The 19660-nt window shown below is 41.6% G+C and overlaps 1 protein-coding gene across 1 annotated transcript in view; it reads left to right on the top strand.

Annotated features, from left to right (window-relative positions):
* Positions 1-1300: 1300 nt before the first annotated feature.
* The window catches only part of cntn3a.2 (contactin 3a, tandem duplicate 2), a 43807-nt gene continuing 25447 nt past the window's right edge, over positions 1301-19660 (top strand). Inside the window, exons 1-12 of the mRNA XM_085259096.1 lie at positions 1301-1788; positions 4332-4468; positions 5246-5381; positions 11182-11357; positions 13173-13268; positions 13430-13633; positions 14482-14584; positions 15261-15445; positions 16303-16439; positions 17454-17583; positions 18056-18206; positions 18491-18618. Coding sequence (XP_085115222.1) covers positions 4414-4468; positions 5246-5381; positions 11182-11357; positions 13173-13268; positions 13430-13633; positions 14482-14584; positions 15261-15445; positions 16303-16439; positions 17454-17583; positions 18056-18206; positions 18491-18618 — 1501 coding nt within the window. The 5' untranslated portion in view covers positions 1301-1788; positions 4332-4413. The remainder of the gene's footprint in view (positions 1789-4331; positions 4469-5245; positions 5382-11181; positions 11358-13172; positions 13269-13429; positions 13634-14481; positions 14585-15260; positions 15446-16302; positions 16440-17453; positions 17584-18055; positions 18207-18490; positions 18619-19660) is intronic.

The raw sequence follows: 19660 nt of genomic DNA, 5'->3' as shown, positions 1-19660 counted from the left end.
AATTGCAGATTATCCCCTGATGTTTGACAAAGTAATTATTCTCTTTAACAGAGGGTCTCTGGGGTATTATATACTGTTTCTATATTTAGATGCATTAAGCTTTTCTTTTTATATTAACCTATAAAAATCAAATGACAGAGAGAGCACAGGTGGAACTAATAACATTACCAAGTGCTACTGCAATAAATCACTCCAACATGATGCAAAGTAACTACACAAATGAAATCAACCATTTTTTTTATAACTGCACCTGTGCGCTACCTATTACAACATGTCAAAATATCTGTTCTGAGACAAAGGTGGACATATATTTTCACTACTGGTGTGAGAACAAAAATTCTGTTTTGGACATTGTTAAGTGAATAGTTCGGCACGGTTTTCAAAAACTCTTTCAGAAAAGATGTGAATACTGGATGAATGAGTAGAGAGAGCCAGCAGCTTTTAAGCTCGTTTAACACAAAAACAGAAGTGACATGTTTAAAGCTCAGTAATTAACACTTTGTCGTCTCCTTTGTTTAATCTGCACAAAAACGGCAGTGTAAAAAAACACAAGTTGCTGCTCCTGCCTCGTTTCAATCTCATTGTGGTTTAGGAGGTTTGGTGCACTGTGTTACCCCGAACCAGAGGCTCTCTGCCTCCTCACTGTAGCTTCATTGTTAATGGATAGATATGTTTCAGAACCTTCTTATCTATCTATCTATCTATCTATCTATCTATCTATCTATCTATCTATCTATCTATCTATCTATCTATCTATCTATCATTTTTGGCTTTTTGTATTTGTACACTTTTACACATTTTTTCCTTATTTATTTGTCTAATATGTCTCTAATTCACTCTTTCTTGCAGACCCCTGTGCTTCTGTAACATGTGAATTTCTCCCATTGGAATTAATAACGTCTGTTTTGTGTCTTTATCTATCATTCTCAAATTAAAGTTTTCCTATGCAGCGGTATAAATTAAAGAAGTCTGGCCCAAAATAAAATAAACTTCCTGATACTTGTACAAAGCTACTTGTCATTTTAACTGTTTATCCAAGTTTTGTGTTTGTTTTCTGATTAATGTTTTCTGTCATTTCTAAACACTACACAAACAGGCACTGTGGGAGAATTAGCTTAATTTAAACTAATGTCTGTAGGCTGCACGTGTGCCAGGAGGACTGTACCAAATGAAGACGCAGGGGGGCGCAGTTCCCCGCCAGGTGCGCCTTCTTCCCTGCCTCCCTCCCCGCACCACCTTCCCATCCCATCGCTGCACGTTCTGGCTGCTTTATCGACCTTCTCCCCGCCGTGCAGCCCACTCCTCCTTCCTTCGCGGGGAGAGCGGGACTCTGACGCGCACAATAAATCATCCTCGCGAGGTTCCTTTTTCAAGCCCCATTTCATACTTACTCGCACTGGAGCGCAGACACGGGCGAGAGTCAAGCCTCGTAACTGTGGATGTAGCAAATGTGATTCAGCACAGCAAACAACGTGGGTGTTGTGCGTGCGAGCGCGCGCGCGCGCGTGTGTGCTTTTTCTTTTTTTCTTTTCTTTTCTTTTTTTGGTGGGGAGTGGAGGAAACGGAGGAGGAGGTGGGTGAGAGGGGCGATATGAAACGCGTGTGTTTATGTCTCCTTCGTTACCCGTTATCTGTGACTGACCACCGGCTCAGTTTCACCTGTACGAACGACCTTGCAATTGCGACCGAAATTCTTCTAACGAGGTTTCCATGGAGGAGCAGTTTGTCGTTTTATCCGTGAGGGCTGAATTTGGTTCCTATTGGTGTCAAGATATTTCGGGATAACAGGTAAGACTGTGTAATTTATATAAATAGCGACGGGCATGCTGTTGCCACCACGTCGGCCTGTTTTTATGCTGTTCCCGACAGCACCGTCCGCTCCTAATGCCTTTTATTTGAGAATAATTGTTTGTTTTAGACTCGAGCAACGTGACGTGACCTCCCAACTGCGGCCAATTCCTGCACACTGAGCAGGCTGATTTTTTTTTTTTTTTTTTTAAAGAGGCAATCTAGAAAGAGGAGACTTCTTTTTCTTTTCTTTTTTTTTTTATTAAGGAGTTGGCTCCAACATGCCTGCCTTTCTTTGTCAAAGTGATGTAAGGGGTGCAGTTAGTCACAGCCTGGCATTTCAGCCCCCTAACTGCTCCTGTGGTACTTACCTGGTGTGGTGCCACACTGCAGCTCACCCCGTGAAATAGAGCTAACCTACAGGCCAAAGACCAGTACATTTTTTAAGGGCTGAATGGGGCTTGGGTGGACTTGCATGCACTAAAACATAGAAGAAAGAAAAGTAAGAAACGTGTAATTACGGTTCTTTTGGCTGTATTTTAAGTAAAAAAAAACAAACAGAAAAACTTCAGAAGTAGCAGTAATTATGGGCTTTATCCTTTATGCGATCCACTGAGTGCAAAGGTGTACACACACACACACACACACAGTTTCTACCTTGCAGCGTTCACAAGGTAATTGCATACTTTAATGCCACAATGTCAGCTGAACAATCTGTGATGAATGCAGCTCAGGCCTTCAAACTAAGTACACTCCTACTCTTTCCAGCTGGGCTGTTTGTTCAGTCAGCATGTTACTTGGATGCAGGCAGAGTGTGATGTAGGTGGTAGATATGTGTTTATACATTTATTCTTTTTTTAAGTGTCAGTTAAGCCAGTGGTGTATTGGTTCCAGAAAGTACCCTTCTTGATTGAGACCGATCCCCCCCCAAAGCTTTCTCACCACCTTCTGTCACCATCCTGTTAGCACCATTATTGCAAGCAGTGTGAATGTGTGCTTATGTGTGTGTGTGTGTGTGTGTGTGTGTGTGTGTGTGTGTGTGTGTCTGTGTGAGTGGGTGGGTCAGCTTGCATCTGTGTGTGGACAGCTCTATACAGCATGTGTTACGCTGGTGTAATTCTCTAATCCTCCAATTTGCATTTTTAAACGATTTATTGGATGTGTAGGGGGAAAAAAGGAACACATGTAACTCAGAGCCATCCCTGTAAAACCCCGCTGCAAATGCAAACCATGCAACATGCGAAGTTGACTGTACTGTAATACCCTCCATACCTTTTACACACACCAATTTTCAGTCTTGAGATGCCAGCACTTTACACTGTGGGCCTATTACTGAGGTAAGGCATGCAGGAGTCTTCTAGAGAGGAGGCATACCAATCCAATTTAGCAGACTTTGGGAAGGGGGGGGGGGGACATGAAAGGTAGGAAATAAAATCTTGGCTGAGACCCCAACGTGTCTGATTTGACATCCAGGCAGCTAACAAACAATTAGACCCTCCATAAGTAGCACTCTGAACCAGACTCGCCTTGGGATTAGACCACAAATGAGCCGCACGTCACAGTTTATGTCTTCTAAATGGAAAGTGAGGGTGTGTGTGTGTGTGTGTGTGTGTGTGTGTGTGTGTGTGTGTGTGTGTGTGTGTGTGTGTGTGTGTGTAAGCTGGCTGGCTGTTACATGTGTTTCGTACATGGTGAGAAAGCAACTTCAGTGTGTAGGTGTGTGTGGGCTGTGTGACATTTAGCAGATTGATGTTATTATCTGCCCCTGCCCTTAATACGGCCGCAACACCTCTTGAAGAAACTTGTATTTTCAGACCCGACTTATTCATATACGCTTCCCTTTTATGCGTGCGCAGAGTAATGTACACAAATCTTCGTAATATGTGTATGTGTGTGTGTATGAGACCGTTCCCTTATTTGCTGTGTTATTGCCTGCTCTTCATTGTGTGCATGTTTGACATTTTGTAATTGCATCATTACGCGCTCAGTCCCCTCCTGCAAGAAGCGCGCGCATCGCAATTTGCAACACATGCTACAAGCAGTCAGACTCTTGCCCTTGATTACGGACCTGGGTGGAATGGCTTCCTCATCAGGCTGTCTTGATTCACCCCAGCATGTGGGAAGACACATGCTGCTGTGGGTGAATCTAATTGATTGGATGGCACCCAATTCCCAGGTCCAAGTCTCCTCAGGCAGCCAGAGAGTGAATCTGTCCAAGTGAAGGATGAGCCTAGGCGTTGGTTGCTCCCCTAATAGATTGGCATGGACTTCCTCCCATATGCCTCTGGTATCACCCTCAGACATCTCCGGGTTCAAGTTGGCCACACTACAGGGCGCAAAGTGACATTGCCTGGATCATTGCTGATTAGAGATGTGAGGGCTATCCGGCACCAAACTGTTCCTCCAGTTTTACAGTGATTATGTTTCCGCTGACAGAAAAATTCTGACACTTCCCCTGTCTTAGCTTGATAGGTGATTAAAAGATGTTACGCTGTCAGTGGTGGAGTTTTTGGTATTTTACAAGGAGATTCTCGTTTCAACAGGTCAAGCTCCTCTCTCTCTCGGAGAACACAAGTGCCATTTCAAAGCTTATTGGATGAAAGTCTCATTTATCCCTGGCCAAATATGACGTTGCCATGGAAACAGCTTCTACTGTTATCAATCATCGACTGTTTGACAGGTAAACTACCTTTTTTTTTTTTTTTACGAGTGATGGATTTTTGGGGGGGTTTCTGGTGCGTGCGCACGTGTGTGTGTGTGTGTGTGTGTGTGTGTGTGTGTGTGTGTGTGTGTGTGTGTGTGTGTGTGCGTGTGTGTCTTCACGTTTGGACATTTACAGCTGTGGAATGAGACAAAAATAGTGTCAGAGAGGATGATGGCTCAGGTTTATAGGAGCACTCTGCAGTATTGGCTTCCACTCACAATCCAGACACAATACTCTCAATCTTCGTCATCACTTTCACCTGATGATGAGGCGTTTTACTTTTCTTTTCCTTTTTCACTTAGACAAAAACACTTAAGTAACATAAAAAGAGAGTAAAGATTTCCCCTTCTGCTGGGAATGATTTTCTTTGAATAATAATCATGTAATGTTTGTATTTACCAAGCATAGACAAAAAGTTTGCTAGTAAATGATTAAAAAAGTTTTCTTGTGAATTTGTTAAACTAGAGGTGTGTATTTTATTTTTTTTAATGCTGGAGCAGTGACACTTTTAAAATGACAGAAATGGCTTCCTGGTACCGGGGAACGCTGTGAGAAGTTCATTTTTTAAAAATCTATTTGTTTGCAAGAACACTTTGCAACACCCGCAAAGATATGAGACTCGCTTCCCTGTTTTAAAAGCCTCTTTATGACACTTTTCCATCTAAGAAAAATCAGGTAATAATGGAGTCCCGACTCCATTACAGTGATTTCTATTCTGTCTTCATGCTCACGCTGGAACTGTGTCTCTGTCAGATTGCCTGGACAGTGGATCATTCCATGGTCCGAGATGGAGAATGGAGCCGGGTGATTTGTTCATTCCCATTGACTCCATAGAAGAGGAAGCTACTCTGACTTGTGACGCAAAGGGAACACCATCTCCTCAGTACAGGTAGGAGCACATTCACGTTTAGGTTTTTATTCTTCAGGTTTTCAAAAATGTTAGTTTGGGGTTATTAAAATGGGTGAAAGACTGATTTAGAAATCATTATTTGCAAGATTTCGTTGGGTTTAACGTAGCAGTCATTTATAAGAAGTCGAGCTCAGCAGAATCCCAGCAGCTCAGCTGATCTCAACGTTCGCCAACATCAGCTGACAGCCTTGCCGATGCTCTTCCATACATTTAACTGGCAAATCTCACTTAGGACACACTATTAAAGCTGCTTTAGCCAGCCCACGTTTGCCTCATTCCCCAATGTTTGCACCTGCAAGGCGCTTTGCAACCCACCTGCACCCCATCACTTCGTCTTGTGCTGTACCTGACTTATTAAATGTCCCATCTATAGTCACTGATGCATGACTCTGTGTTGGGTCCCGCTTGTGCTCACTTCCAGATTAGTACATTCATTCACTCATGGGAGTGAGATGCCAGAACACAGCTTTCAAATATAAACGTTCATCACCGACGGTATTTTCTCAACTGTCAACGTCAAAAGAGGAGCTTGTTTAAAGTAAATGATTAGTTGAGCAAACATAAAAGCTGCATTGAGACATGATCGCAATCTAAATGGGAAAAGAAGATGAGGGAAAGGAAGAAGTGATGTACTCATCTGGATATTCTCAGTGACTTTTTACCCCAGAAAAGAAAAGTAATACAGATGCAGACACCTTTTTATACTCCTGGCTGCTCCCAGCTTGCCATTCTTGCAAAGCCAATTTAGATTATAGTTTTCATGTGGAAAAGCAAGCCGCTTTCCTTTCTATTAATTTTCTTCAAATTAGACTGAAATGCACATAGACACTCTGTGCAGCAGTGTCATTATGGCTTTACTAATTCATATTGACTAACACACCACCAACCTGCCTCTTGTCTTACCAGATAGTATCTTAGTGACACATGTGTAGCATCTTAATGATCGTCTCCTCTTATAAAACACAATGAGGCCGATGCAGGTTGCTAGACACCAACAGACATTGATTACAAGTGTCTTTGGCGTTCGACGTTGGAATTACTGCAGCACAGCCGGCGCAGATGAAATGAATGACAGTGGTGTGGAGTATGTACATTCATTATTTCAGGCTCTTCACATTCCCCATCTAAGACCAGGTATTTCCATGTACTGATTAAAGGTGAGATGAGCATGTTTAACGGGGTGTCTTGTCACGCTGGCTGTGCTAGGCTCTGTATGCCCTCAGCACCTCTCTGGCTCCTCTCTTGAAGTGTAAATGGGCTCACACTGCTCTCTCCCATCCCCCTTCTTCTCTTTTCCCCCTTTTCCCTTTCCTCTGCCACTCCTGTCACTCACAGAGATATGAGACTTTCATACTATGCGCACAGCACTGATTTAAAAACTCGTGGGAGAAAATCAGATCTTCTATAGAAAAGCATCGTTGCTGCTGCAGGCTATAAAAGTTACACTGTGTGAGTGTCTTAAACGTAAACAGAAGGTGACTTGTCTACCCTTTACTTGACCTGAGGTTTGAAGTCTGTGGCTCTAGACCGGTAGATCATCCAGAATACTCGGATTTCTCTGTGGTCAGACAACATGTGTTCACAAAATGAGTTTCAAGCGGAGTAATTCAGTTTTCCAGTTGCCATTCAATCACCTGCCCTATGTTCGTGGCACCACTGAACAGCAGAGGCACTTCAGAGCAGGTCAAAAAGAGGTGAAAACGGTGGCTAAGGGATTAAGAGCTGAATGCAAGAGTGGACATGGACACCTACACAAACATGCAGGCATGTACTAGTCATTCCAGCCCTTTAGGTGTTCATCGTAAGCCACAAGAGTAATAGGGTTAACCTCATTGCATACAGTGACCAAGCTGCATGTGTATTGATCGGCCACAACATTAAAACCACCTGCCTGATCTTGTGTAGGTCTGCCTCGTGGCGTCAAAGCAACACGGTCCCCTCAGAGCATGGACGTGGGATTTCTGGGGAAGTCCTGGCATCAGGACGTTTGTAGTCGAGTCTTTCTTCGCCTTTCCGTCTCCAGCGACTTCATCATCTTGTTTATGTCTGTCTTTTCGCACAAATGTTTCTGTTATGCTTCCCTTTCTTGGCAAAGGAGATATTTTGCTTTATTTTTCAAAGTTATTTGATGTTTCTGAAACCAGTGGGCAGTTTTGCCTGCCACTTCAAGTTTCTGCCCTTTTTATTGCTTTGTTTCTGCAGCACAGACGGTTCATGAAGAGTCATATTTCATTAGTTTAAAAAACAAAGGTGTTATCGAGCTTTTTTTTTGCTCAAGTTGGTGGGAAAGCTGTCAATCAGGCTGTGGTGTCAAATAAACAACCACTCTCTCCTTTCCAGGATGTCCACATACACATATACCATAGATGTGAGAGCAAATTGATCTGCCAGTCTGCATTCTGTGTAAGCAATCTATGTGCAGCGCTGTGGAAAGATTTCAGGCAGAGAGGCATTGGTTAAGTCACAAACTCCTTGTGCAGCATGATAAACGTGCACTGATCAGCCATTAAAACCTCCTCTATTGTTTAGATGCATCAAAACAGCACTGACCTTTTTGGGCATGGATTCAGGACCTCTGAGTCTAGCTCATTGGTAGCAGATCCTCGAGGTCCGCTGGGTTAAGAGCTCTTATTGGATTGGGCATCCCACAGATGCTTGAACAGATTGGGATATGAGCCCTCAACTTTTCGAAATATTACCTGACGGAGGTGCATGTGAGAATGCAAATGTCCCACGCAGTGGGTTCTGGTTTGCACAGATTGTGAGAACAGCACAGATAATACCCTGGTGAATGCACAGCTAGCGAGCCCTATGTGCTGCTTTGTGGACGCTCTGCACAGGAAGATCTCTACTGTAAACCAAACTGAATATTTCCAGCATCGAGAACATGGCTGGCACGAGCGATCTCCATGTGTACTGCATGTGAGAGAAGACGGCATCTTCCCAAGTACTGCCAACTTTTTCCAGAGTTAATGTGTGAAAACGATTTTTGTAATACTCCCAAAATGTTCCCACCACCTTTTTTTTTAAATGCAGTGGAGCGCATTGCTCTACTGAGGCTGGAGGAAGCCACTGCAATTGTCATGAGTCTGCAACCATGTAAAGCATTAAAGTAAAATCCACATGAATTCAGTGGTGCATTTTAATGACCAGTGTTATTCCAATGTTGATATTGTTGCACCTGATCGCTAATTATTCTTTAAGAATGTTTTCTTTTTCTTCTCTCTTTTACTGGGAAGCGAAACATATATGCTTTTGAAAAGTCATCCATTGTGTTTCCCACATGTCTGTTGCCACTTGTTGCCACTTAAGTAAAGCAAGAAAGGAAGTGTTTTGCTAAGTGAAAGAAAGGGTTATGTTTTTTTCTTAAACACAAACAATGGAACATTCTTGAAAAGTGCTCTGTCCTTGAACCCATCAATGCTCAGCTTTTGAATAGCATTTAAAAGGAGATAGAGTTTTTGCGGTGGCGGGGAATGAAAATGAATAATGAGACTTGCTTGAATCAATGAATTAACCTTAAGTTTTTAAGAGTTCTTTTAGGTGCTTCATTTATTTGATAGCACCGTCGTAACCTGCTTCACAGAGCTTCTTCTTTTTTTAATTCTTCCTCCTGCTAAGTGTTGGAAAGATATAATAAAAGGTGAAAAGGAGTTTAAAAGGCCTCCTTTGATACATTGAGCCATTGTTACCTCTTGCCAGGTGGTAATGTTTAGTCCTGATGGGGAGTCAAAGGTGGAATAATATCACATTATGTAAATCTAATGTGACAGAGACGAGGTGATTATGGTTAGACTGATGATCATTGTCCAGAATGGCTTCTAAAACCTTTGTCCTCCGCTCCCCTTAAATAGCGAAGGACAGCTTTGTGTATGATACCCCTAGATTAAACTTTAATGATCCCTGTGGGGAAAATGGGATAACTGCAGCAGCAAGTAGTAGCAGAGCTAAATAAAGAAAAATGGAAAAAATACAACACCGTAAAGAAATTTGCACTTCAAGGTTTATACAGACACAAAGGACATCTGTTAGGTGAGTAAATTAATGATATATAGACATGGCAGCATGATTACGGTACTGTTAGACTGCAGGTACAAAAAAATATGATTCGCTCAAGCAGCATACAGTCTCGAAAAACAAAGTACACTCTCTTTTAATCCTAAGGTGGTAAATTTCAGCAGATAATAAACTCATCGGGTCCTTATCAGCTTCGAAAGTTACTTAAATACAACCTCAGATGTAGAACAATATATGATATATTGTTTATTTATTTTAACAAAAATAAGCTAAAATGCAGAAACATTTTGGTTTCTGCAAAATGTTTCTGCATTTTGGTAATAACTATAACCACAATAACATGAATGAATAGTTTTTTGCGTGACTTTATCAGTCTCTCACATTGTTGTGGAGGAATTTTGATTCACTCTTCTTTACAGCATTGATTCAGTTCATCAAAGTTTGTAGACTGTTGTTTATGCACAGCTCTCTTAAGGTCCCACCACAGGGTTTCAGTCAGCTTGAAGTCTGGAAGAGTTCATTGTCGACTCACTGACAGCTGGTTTGAGGTGTTTGTGCTGATATTCGGCGTTTGGTTTTCTCCAAATGTGGCACAGTGCAATGTGGCCAAACAACGGTCTTGCCTGTCCACAGGACATTGTTTCAGAAGTCTTCTGGTTTCTGCAGATGCAGCTTTGCAAACTTTAGCTGAGCAGCCGTGTTATTTTTAGAGAGAAGAGGGTTTTCTCCTGGCAGCTCTTCCAACCAAGCCATACTTGCCTTTTTCTAATTGAGTTGTCATGAACTTTAAATTTTAATGCTAACTCAGATGTTGCTTTGAGGTTTTTGCAGGTCACCTGTCTGACCTTGGGTGAATTTGCTGGCATTCCCACTCCTGGGAAGACTAGCAGCTGTCTTGAGTTTTTTCCACTTGTGAATAATCATTCTTACTGTAGAATGATGGACTTAAAATTGTGGGGGAATGTCCTTTAGACCCTTCCTAGTTTAATGGTCAGCAGCTTCTCCCAGATCACTGCTGATGTCTTTCCTCCTTGGCATTTTGCTAACACACACCTGAACTTTACAGACCAACAGACTGCCAAAAATCTTTCTTTTATAGAGGTGCTTACACTTGCTGATCATCACTTAATCAAGTGGACTGGATTAGCAGCACTTGGCTGTTTCTCATCCTCTTAATTCCTGGGGAATCAGTAAGGGTGTACTTAGTTTTTTCATGCTTCTGCATTTTGCTGGGGTGGGGATTTGTTTGTTTTTTTCAATATATAATGGCATGGCATAATATGTCGTCATCTGTTTGTCTGAGCCTGTAGTAACCTTGTATCAACTTTGAATCAATTAATTTTCATTGTTTCCTGATGCACGAGCCTTAGAATTTAAAGAGGGTGTACTTTCTTTTCAAATGACTGCAAGCATAGTTTATCAAGTTGATGCACAGAACTGTCCATAATTTGCTGGCAGTCACACATGTATCAACTCCATTGTCCTTAACCCTGAACACAACACAGTTGTGTTTGCAGATTTGTTTGTTTTTAAGGAAGTTTAATCACAGCCGAAAAGAATCGTTGGCCAAAGTCCTAACCACAAGAGTTCATTTCAACTAGCAACCTTTTAAAATCCTCGGCACCATCGCAAATCACACCACATAAAGTGTATTATTCTTATTCCAAGTGAGTTACCACAGTGAATTGTGTTTTCCACTCACCTCCTGTCAGACCACCTTGGTTCGTTTTGCCAGGGACTGATGGTGTCTTTGCCCTCACAGATGGTCACTGAATGGGACTCTCATAAATCTGGGTCTGGATCGTCGGCGGCGTCTGTCTGGGGGCAACCTCATTATAAGCAGCCTGGACCGATACCAGGATGTAGGGATGTACCAGTGTATGGCCTACAACACAGTAGGAGCTATCCTCAGCAGAAGAGCAAGTCTTCAGTTTGCCTGTAAGTTACAGTCAGAGTTTTAACTACAAAAAACCAAGGGTGTGTAAATGCTCTTAACTACAAATAATGCAGACGTACACTAAAATGGAAGCGCTTTATTTGCAGTATTTATCAGCACGCAGCAAGTTCAGTGGGGAGCCGCATTAAATGTTAACGTAACATGGGAAGAATCTGAGTGCGATGACGCTTCCTTACTTATGGTCATGCAGACTAAGAGTTGCTATTTCACTTTGTGTTGTTTGCTTCAATCAGAAGTCATTCCAGTTTCGTTGGATGCACTCTGGGGTAAAGTAGTCTACCAAATTGCACAAGTAGTGTTTGAAGAATAACGTAATAAGGACTGGAGCCAGAAAAAAAAAAAAAAAGAACAGAACACAGCATACCTGCACTTTTATGAAAAAGGAAGAACAAAGCAAATGAATATAAGCTGCAGTGCAAACTATACTACAATGCATTGCTACAAAAATAATAATTTAGGCAGTAAAAAAAATGTACTTTCACATCACGTTCCTGCTGGTGAAGCAGGTAAACAACTCAAATGAATAACCAAATGAATACTTATTACTTCTATACTATTCATTAAGGCTTCCTTTCATGCAGATCGCAACAAAGCGCCTTTTCACACCTTCACTCGGTGGTGGTATCTTGCCGTGCAGATGTTTTGGGTCTTTTTTGACAAGCTTTTAAGATATGGGATGGTCAGAAAAAATGGAATAATGACATTTTAATAACTTAACAACAATGACTTGAGAATAATGACCGGATAATGGATAATCTAACCTCTCTGAAAAAAGTTTGAGTCATTTTATTAACCTTCAAAGGAGTCTCCAATGAAAAACTATAGTTCTTTTTCTTTTTCAGATTCTCTTAGCAATATTTGGATGCAACACGAAAGAATAATAACAAGAAAAAAATATTACTAGGTACATATACCTTAAGGTGTAGCTCAATGAAAAAAGTTTTCAGTCGTTTCAACTTTTTTCTTATAGTGTTATGAGCTCTTGCAGCATATCTCGTCATGGTATATTAATGTCTTGGTCCCCCTCAGGCAGTTTTGGGCAGCTATTTTGAAACCACTATAAAATGAATAGAGCGAGATCCAAAAGTTTATTCTTACAATGGACAAACTCTACCTTGTAAAGCACTGATTTAAGAAAAAACTGTAAAGGTTGAAGTATGAAGTTTATAATGCCTCAAATTGTAATTCTGCTTGGCACATGCAAAGTTGCACAGCCTTACAGACTTCATCACGACTCAATTCAGAATGCAGATGTAGCGAATGGCTCTCGCTCCTCCCACCAGAGCCTTGAACATATGCCAGGCTAATTTACACGATTCATACAGAGGCTATGAACCGTCATGAACCTCTTCTGTGCACGAGCCGCAGTTCAGCAACACGATTGGCTCGTGTGTTTACCTGTTCGGCCATCTCTGCTGCTGCGGGATAGATTTCTATTTGAGATTCTGTGCTAAGTCAAGTCTTGTGATTTCAGCGCTTACACAAACATGTACATAAATTAAGTTAGTGGCGGGTTTTCACATCCAAGTTCCTTTTTTTCACAAAATGGCATATCGCTCATATCTCATTCAGGCCCTGGGTTCAGCAGTCTGTCTAAACTCTTCTGTTTCAGAGCCTCACTTGTCTCAGTTGCTTTTGTTCTCCCTCAGGCCTTGCAGAAGTGCAATTTTCATTACAGCTTTCTTATGGGTTTGTGTCAGTGTCTTGCAGAAAGCTTTTACTCAGCCTCTTTTCCACTCCCCTGATATGTGACATCCTACAGTAAGCTTCCTTTTCATTTTTTCCCCCCCTGTCAGACTTAGATCATTTCAAAGTTCACACCAGAAGCGCAGTGTCCGTCCGAGAGGGACAAGGAGTGGTGTTGCTTTGTGGATCGCCCACTTCCTCAGGAGGTAAACTCTGCTGTTGTTTTGAGTCCTGCTGAAGTGTGATTAAAACATAATCTTGCTGCCACTGATTAGCCCCTTTTCTAATCACAGTTAATTCTCTTAATCACATTTAATATCAGAGAGCATCCAGGATCGTCTCATGCGCTTCCTTGTTTGCCTTCCAGACCTTACTTATGCATGGATCTTCAATGAGTACCCGTACTTCGTTCAGCAAGACAATCGGCGCTTCGTCTCCCAGCAGACGGGAAACCTTTACATTGCCAAGGTGGAGCCCTCTGATGTGGGCAACTACACGTGTGTAGTGATGAACAGCATCACAAAGGGCAAGGTTCAGAGCTCCCCCACGTCTCTGATCCTCAGGACAGATGGTAAGACACAGCTTGTGCCTTTGACGTGACAAGTATTGCCTTTCAGCCTCGCATTATGGGCCTTTCATTTTAAGGTGGCTTTAATCATTACCCCAGCGAGAGTGCTCTTTATCTCGTTGTACCTCACTGAAGTTGAGTCACAGAGGGCTAATGCCTGTAAGTAAATAGTTGCTCCTCAATGTAGGCCAGCAAACAAAGCACCCAAATCTCTTCTTTGCTGACTTAGCTTCTCTTATAATTCGCAGTCCCTTTAAAAGCTTTCTCTTTGCTTTCACATGAATTCTCGGGCCTGTTCTCAGCGGCGTGTTGTTCTGTTCTCTGTTATGCTTTCATAGAACGAGTGAATAAAGATTGCCTTGGGAATGAATTAAACATAAGTCATACGTCAGTGGACCATTACATTGAGTGTTCTGGTGGTTCAGCCAGTTTCTACTCAGTGTACTGTACATGTAACTGCATAAATTTAAATCCCCTTGCATCACTTTCTGGTCGCGATCTTGAGTGCCTTTCCTGAATGCTGATATTAACAATGAAACACAACAGAGGTTAGGAACTGCCTACTCAAGCTTTGAAATAGCAGATTAAAAAAAAATCTCTAGATGAAAAATAATGCTCGGTGTATTTAAATTATTCCTCGCTGGGTTTTGGCTACACTCTGGTGACTGTACTCTTAAGCGATGCACGATTTTGAGTTTAGTTTACCCATGAGAGAGCGTTTGCTCATGTGCATTTCATTTTTTCCTCTGTTAGCTTTCCAGTGCTATTGTTTGGTCCATAATGCCAGCCGTAATGCTTGTAACTCATGCATAATGGAATACTGAGCAAGTTCTTGTGCTTGGTCCTCATAGGAGTGATGGGTGAATACGAGCCGAAAATAGAAGTTAATTTCCCAGACAATGTACCCGCCGCGAAAGGATCAACAGTTACGCTGGAATGTTTCGCCCTTGGGAAGTAAGCTGGATTTCCTCAAGCATGTTTTTAATCTTTCACTGTCTTTTCTTTCCATACAAGGAACATCTGGATTTCTAAGCAATTATGGTTCTTAGAGCGTGGCATCAAGCCACGATTGGTCTGAAAGCAACGTGTCGTTGGAATGGGTTAAGTCCAGACCAGGGATGTCAAACTCATTTTATATCCTGGGGGCACATACAGCCCACAGGAAATCTGTCAACATGACTCTTTGGGCTTAAATTGTAAGAAATAGTTGTGTAAAATTATCATAAATTATAAAACAAAGGTTTTGTCAAGAGAATGTCTTTTTTTTCTACTCACCCATTGTAAATAAAGACATTTCTGTAGTAGATAAGATCATTTAATTGTTTATCTGTTACTTCATTACTTGTTTTAGTATGAATGACAGTGGGGGAGGTCTTCATCAGTGGGAAAAGCTGTAAAATGTATAAAAATAAAGTTAAAGGTCCCCAAAAGTTATTTTCCAAAACCACTCAGTGGGCCAGATTGGAGTCTTTGCTGAGCCAATCTGTTTTGACACCCGTGGTCTTGACCATTTATCAGCAAAACGAAAAAAATAAGTACTGCAGTCCATCTGACGCTTTATTGCTACAGATTGTTACAGACACCTGCACCTGATTCCCCGCTGAGCTCTTCCTTCGCATGTGTCTCACAGCCCCGTCCCAGAAATCACCTGGAGGAGGGCCAACGGCGTTCCCTTCCCCAGCAAAGTCAAAATGAAGTACTCGAACGCCGTGCTGGAGATTCCCAGCTTTCAGCAGGACGACACGGGCGGTTACGAGTGCGTGGCCGAGAACAAGATGGGGAAGAACACAGTCACCGGTCGGCTGGCTTTTTATGGTACTGCGACTTTTGTTTGAGTTTTGAGACGACGCCACAGACAATTGAGTTAGACAATCAATATCTCTGCTTCTTTCAGCAACGTCGACAATTGTCACGTCGTTAGACTTTGTAAATGGCAACAATTGTAATGTGATCGTTTAAAAGCTATAAGTAATTTTATAATAGCAAGAGCTCATTGTTATACACGCTACTTTAATGCACACACAAATCTCTGCCTTCTTCCTGCATTTTAAGCGTTTCACTGCAGCTATTACATTTTGGGTTCTTGGCTTGCTTCAGCCGCTGTGTTTTCCTGTGAATCTGTGAAAGAGGGAAAAATGACACTTGTGAAATTGGAAGTGACAGTATGTACAGTGCCACCGAAGTGAGCTGTGCTTATTATGAGCATTGCACTCATGAAACCCATGAAATTTCCTGAAAGCTGTAAATATATGAGAGACTTAGGGGGGGTTGTGTGCTGGATGGGAAACAAGCAGGACCTGACATTTATTATACGCAGAATTAAGGTGACAGTTTGGGGGGGTGAGTGCTGGTATCGGGTGCTGTTCGCCGGTCATGAGAGCTTCTTCCTTTGTGGTTCGGGGTTTTAATGTTAATCTTTGGGTTGCCTCGGGCTGCTGACACATTTAAGAGATGTAACTGATAGACTGAATTCAATTTTCTCTCCTCTAGCCTCTTAAAGGAAAACCCATTGACGACCCCCCCCCCCCCCTTAATTTGGGCTGCCAATCTGCACACGCTTTCCTTTGAACTTATTTAGATGCAGCTTATTTAATACGATAATGCTCCTTCCTCGAAATCTGCCCTCTGGTTCTTGTCAGATAATTCACTCGAGGATAATTCTGTGTCCTCAGCAAAGCCTCAGTGGGTCCAGACAATGAAAGACACGGCTCTAGCCATTGAGGAGAGACTTTACTGGGAGTGTCGAGCCAACGGCAGGCCCAAACCCTCCTACACGTGGCTGAAGAACGGCCAACAGCTCCTCTCAGAGGTAAATTACCGGCTGTCTTCTGCCACCTACAAGTGTTTCATTTTAAAGACTTAATCTTCAGCTTCAGCTCTTCCTTTCATTTCCGAGAGCCTGGCATAAAACACACTGCTGTTTTCCCGAGTGTAATTCAGAGTGCGATGAGAGGAGAGGGTAAACATCTTACTAAGGTGTGCCAGTGATGAGACATGGATGTAACTGTCTCGTATTCTGCTTTACCTTGGCAGATTACAGAGTCTTAGAAAGTGGATGTGCACGGCTCCCGAGAGATTGCTCTATTTTATCTGAATGGAGTCAGTGCTTGTTTTTCATTATTCATGGTGCATGTTTAAGCTCCTTCATATTGAGGGACAATGGGTTTAATCTTCTGTGAAATATACTGTATATAGCACTACACCTAACTCTAGACCACCAGAGAAATACATGTGGTCTTGCATATTTTGAGATTTTTAAATTTGGCTGACCTCGATATGCCTCTGACACTTAATTTCTTACCTCTTACATGCATTATACTGTAGCAATAACCATCCTTATATTGTTCAAAACTAATGTTTAAATATCCTTATTTTATTTGAGGTTTATTGTTTTTACTGTTGTACGATTCAGAATATGATTTTCACCATGAAAGTTGCATTTTTATCTAATTTGTTTCATATTTATAGTACAGAATATAGCTAATGATAAAAAAAAACACTAGTAGGTGCTGTACTGTATATGGTTAATACTGAGAAAATAAATTAAAAAGTGCAGATATAATACAAAAAGCTCAAATATTGCATAGACTGGACCAAAAGTGCACAGGATAGGGAAAAAAAATGAATGTTCCATACTTAGAAAACAAAATTGTGCTTTGTGCTCATAGCGATAAATTATTTTGCAACAGCATCCTGATTTGATCCGCGTCCATTGACAGCACCTCTAAACAAATCCAGCACTTGCCAGAGCGCGCCGCAGAAAGCAAAAGCTACCTGTAAGTGTAAGGAGAATAATTGCTTTCTTTCAACCTTTTCTTCACAGGACAGGATCCATGTGGAGGACGGAGTCCTGTCAGTGTCTGCGCTGACCCTGTCTGACGCTGGCATGTACCAGTGTGTGGCCGAGAATAAACACGGTGTCATATATCTTGCTGCTGAACTAATGGTTTTAGGTAGGATGGCATTTATCTCTCTTCTAAATCCTCAAATCTTTGTTGCCAAAAGGATCTTAAAGGTCATCTTTCTGTCATTCTTAAAGGTTGTCTGGATTAGCAGATAATGGGGTCAATGTGGATGTTTTTGTGGGGTCAGACACATTTAGATATATATATATTTTTCCCCCTTTACTTTGATGTGGGGATGAAGATGGTGTAATAGATGCCAAACTCATAGCTGAATAGTAAACATGAACTTTTACTGCAAAACCAATTAAAAGTTATAACAATATTTTCTGCTTCTTCTTTTATTAATACATAAAACTGGCTAAAAAACACCGTTACAGCGTCGATTTTTATGCCGGTTTGATTCGTCAGTTTTAAAAAACGATGTGTTTCAATTACTGTAAGATTTGAAAACTGGTGCTTGAAATGCTCAGTGAGATTTGCTGCAGTCTTGCACTAACGCCAGTTTGCTGTTTCCCACCAGCTTCTCCTCCAGACTTCACAGGGAACCTCCTCAGAGCTTTGCTCAAAGCCAAGACAGGAACTACAGTGACTTTAGAATGTAAACCCCAGGCCTATCCCATCGCTAGCATTTTATGGAAGAAAGGCAACCTGCCAATCCACACAAATGACAGGTAGTAACAGGGTTAACGTTATTCTGAAAAAGTCAATGTACACAGTTTTATAGGCTTGTTTTTTCCGTATATAAGCCAGTTATCTATCCCAGCTACATTCCTCTTTAGCCATCTTTGGTCTAATCAATATTCACCACACACACACACATGCTGCCTAACTGGAAGATGTCCATTATGTAGAATGCTGAAAAATCCAGAAGTCGGTGTTTATCTGATGGTAAAATGAGTCTTTGTTCTTGGCAGTCGGATTGTAAACTGCTCTCACTGTTTGTGTACTCCTATAGGATCACACTGTCCCCAGATGGAACGCTGAGGCTTGCCAACGTGAGCAAGTCTGATGCAGGCAGCTATACGTGCTTTGCTAGGAATAGATTTGGCATGTCAAGTACAACTGGAAGGCTCCTTGTTACCGGTAAGCTCTCCTGTTAAATAGCAGATTGTTTGTGCGCTCCACTTAGTAAGCAGAATTTTATGCACACTATGGATTAACACACGAGAGCTAGCGTACTGCAAGGACCCGAGTCAATAACTTGTAGTTAAATTTAAAAAAAGTAATAAATAAACTTTGAGGTTTTGTGCTGAGGTGTGTGTCTATACTTTGTAAGGTCTCTAGTCTTGCGATTAAGTAGACTAAATATTTCAGATAATCATTTGATTGTTTTGTTTTTATTTGAAGGGATGTAATAAAAACAAAAAAACTTTACGCGTGCATTATTGAGTCGTTTTGTCCGGACGCATTTTGCAGCGGCTGCAGTAATGCGCTTGGAAGGCGTTTGAGGAAACACTCGATCATTGTTTTCCTCAAAGCAGTTGAGGCAACCAATTTAGTGCAATAAATGAAAGTGCCCTGAGTGGAAGCGGTGAGCACATTAGTGAGGTGGTGTTACAGATGCTGTTATTGTTGAGCGTGTTGTTGTTTTTTTCATTGGAGTTGAATGTTCTGTGAGTTTGTTATTGGTTTTTATTAATGTGCTGAATGATATTGTCTGCCGCTGTAACTGCCAAGGCCAGTTATTTTTTTTGAAATTACCAGAGTATTTTTTCACAGCCGTAAAGCATTCGGAGGCACAGAGCCATGACCCACACATTGATTATTAGTAGCTTGAGAACTGAGGAGACGCTTTTTTTATCCCTTGACAGCTTCTCCAAGGTAAGATATGAGAGTACAAATCCACTTGCTTTGTGTTGTATCTTCTTGATTTGATTCCTGCCGTTCATTATCTTGACTTTTTGAAGCACAGGAGGCCAAATGATTGCTATAGCAGACTTTAAAGCAGCGCTCTCCATTTTTTATTTTTTTTCGTTGTTGTACTGGTTGTGCAGAGCAGCTCATTACATGAAGTTTTATCTGATCCATGGTGTATTGTAATTGCTATCAGGATTTCTGAAGATTATGTGAGCCATTTTAGTGGTGGCAAGGCTGCATGTTATCACACATTATTTGACTGAGTTTT

This window comes from Mchenga conophoros, linkage group LG20, assembly GCF_057382185.1.
Source record: "Mchenga conophoros isolate Kocher_MC1m ecotype Shallow Benthic linkage group LG20, M_conophoros_male_GT1.1, whole genome shotgun sequence".
Lineage (NCBI taxonomy): Eukaryota > Metazoa > Chordata > Actinopteri > Cichliformes > Cichlidae > Mchenga > Mchenga conophoros.
The sequence above is the reverse complement of the archived record's forward strand: the minus strand, read 5'-3'. Positions and strand labels throughout refer to the sequence as shown.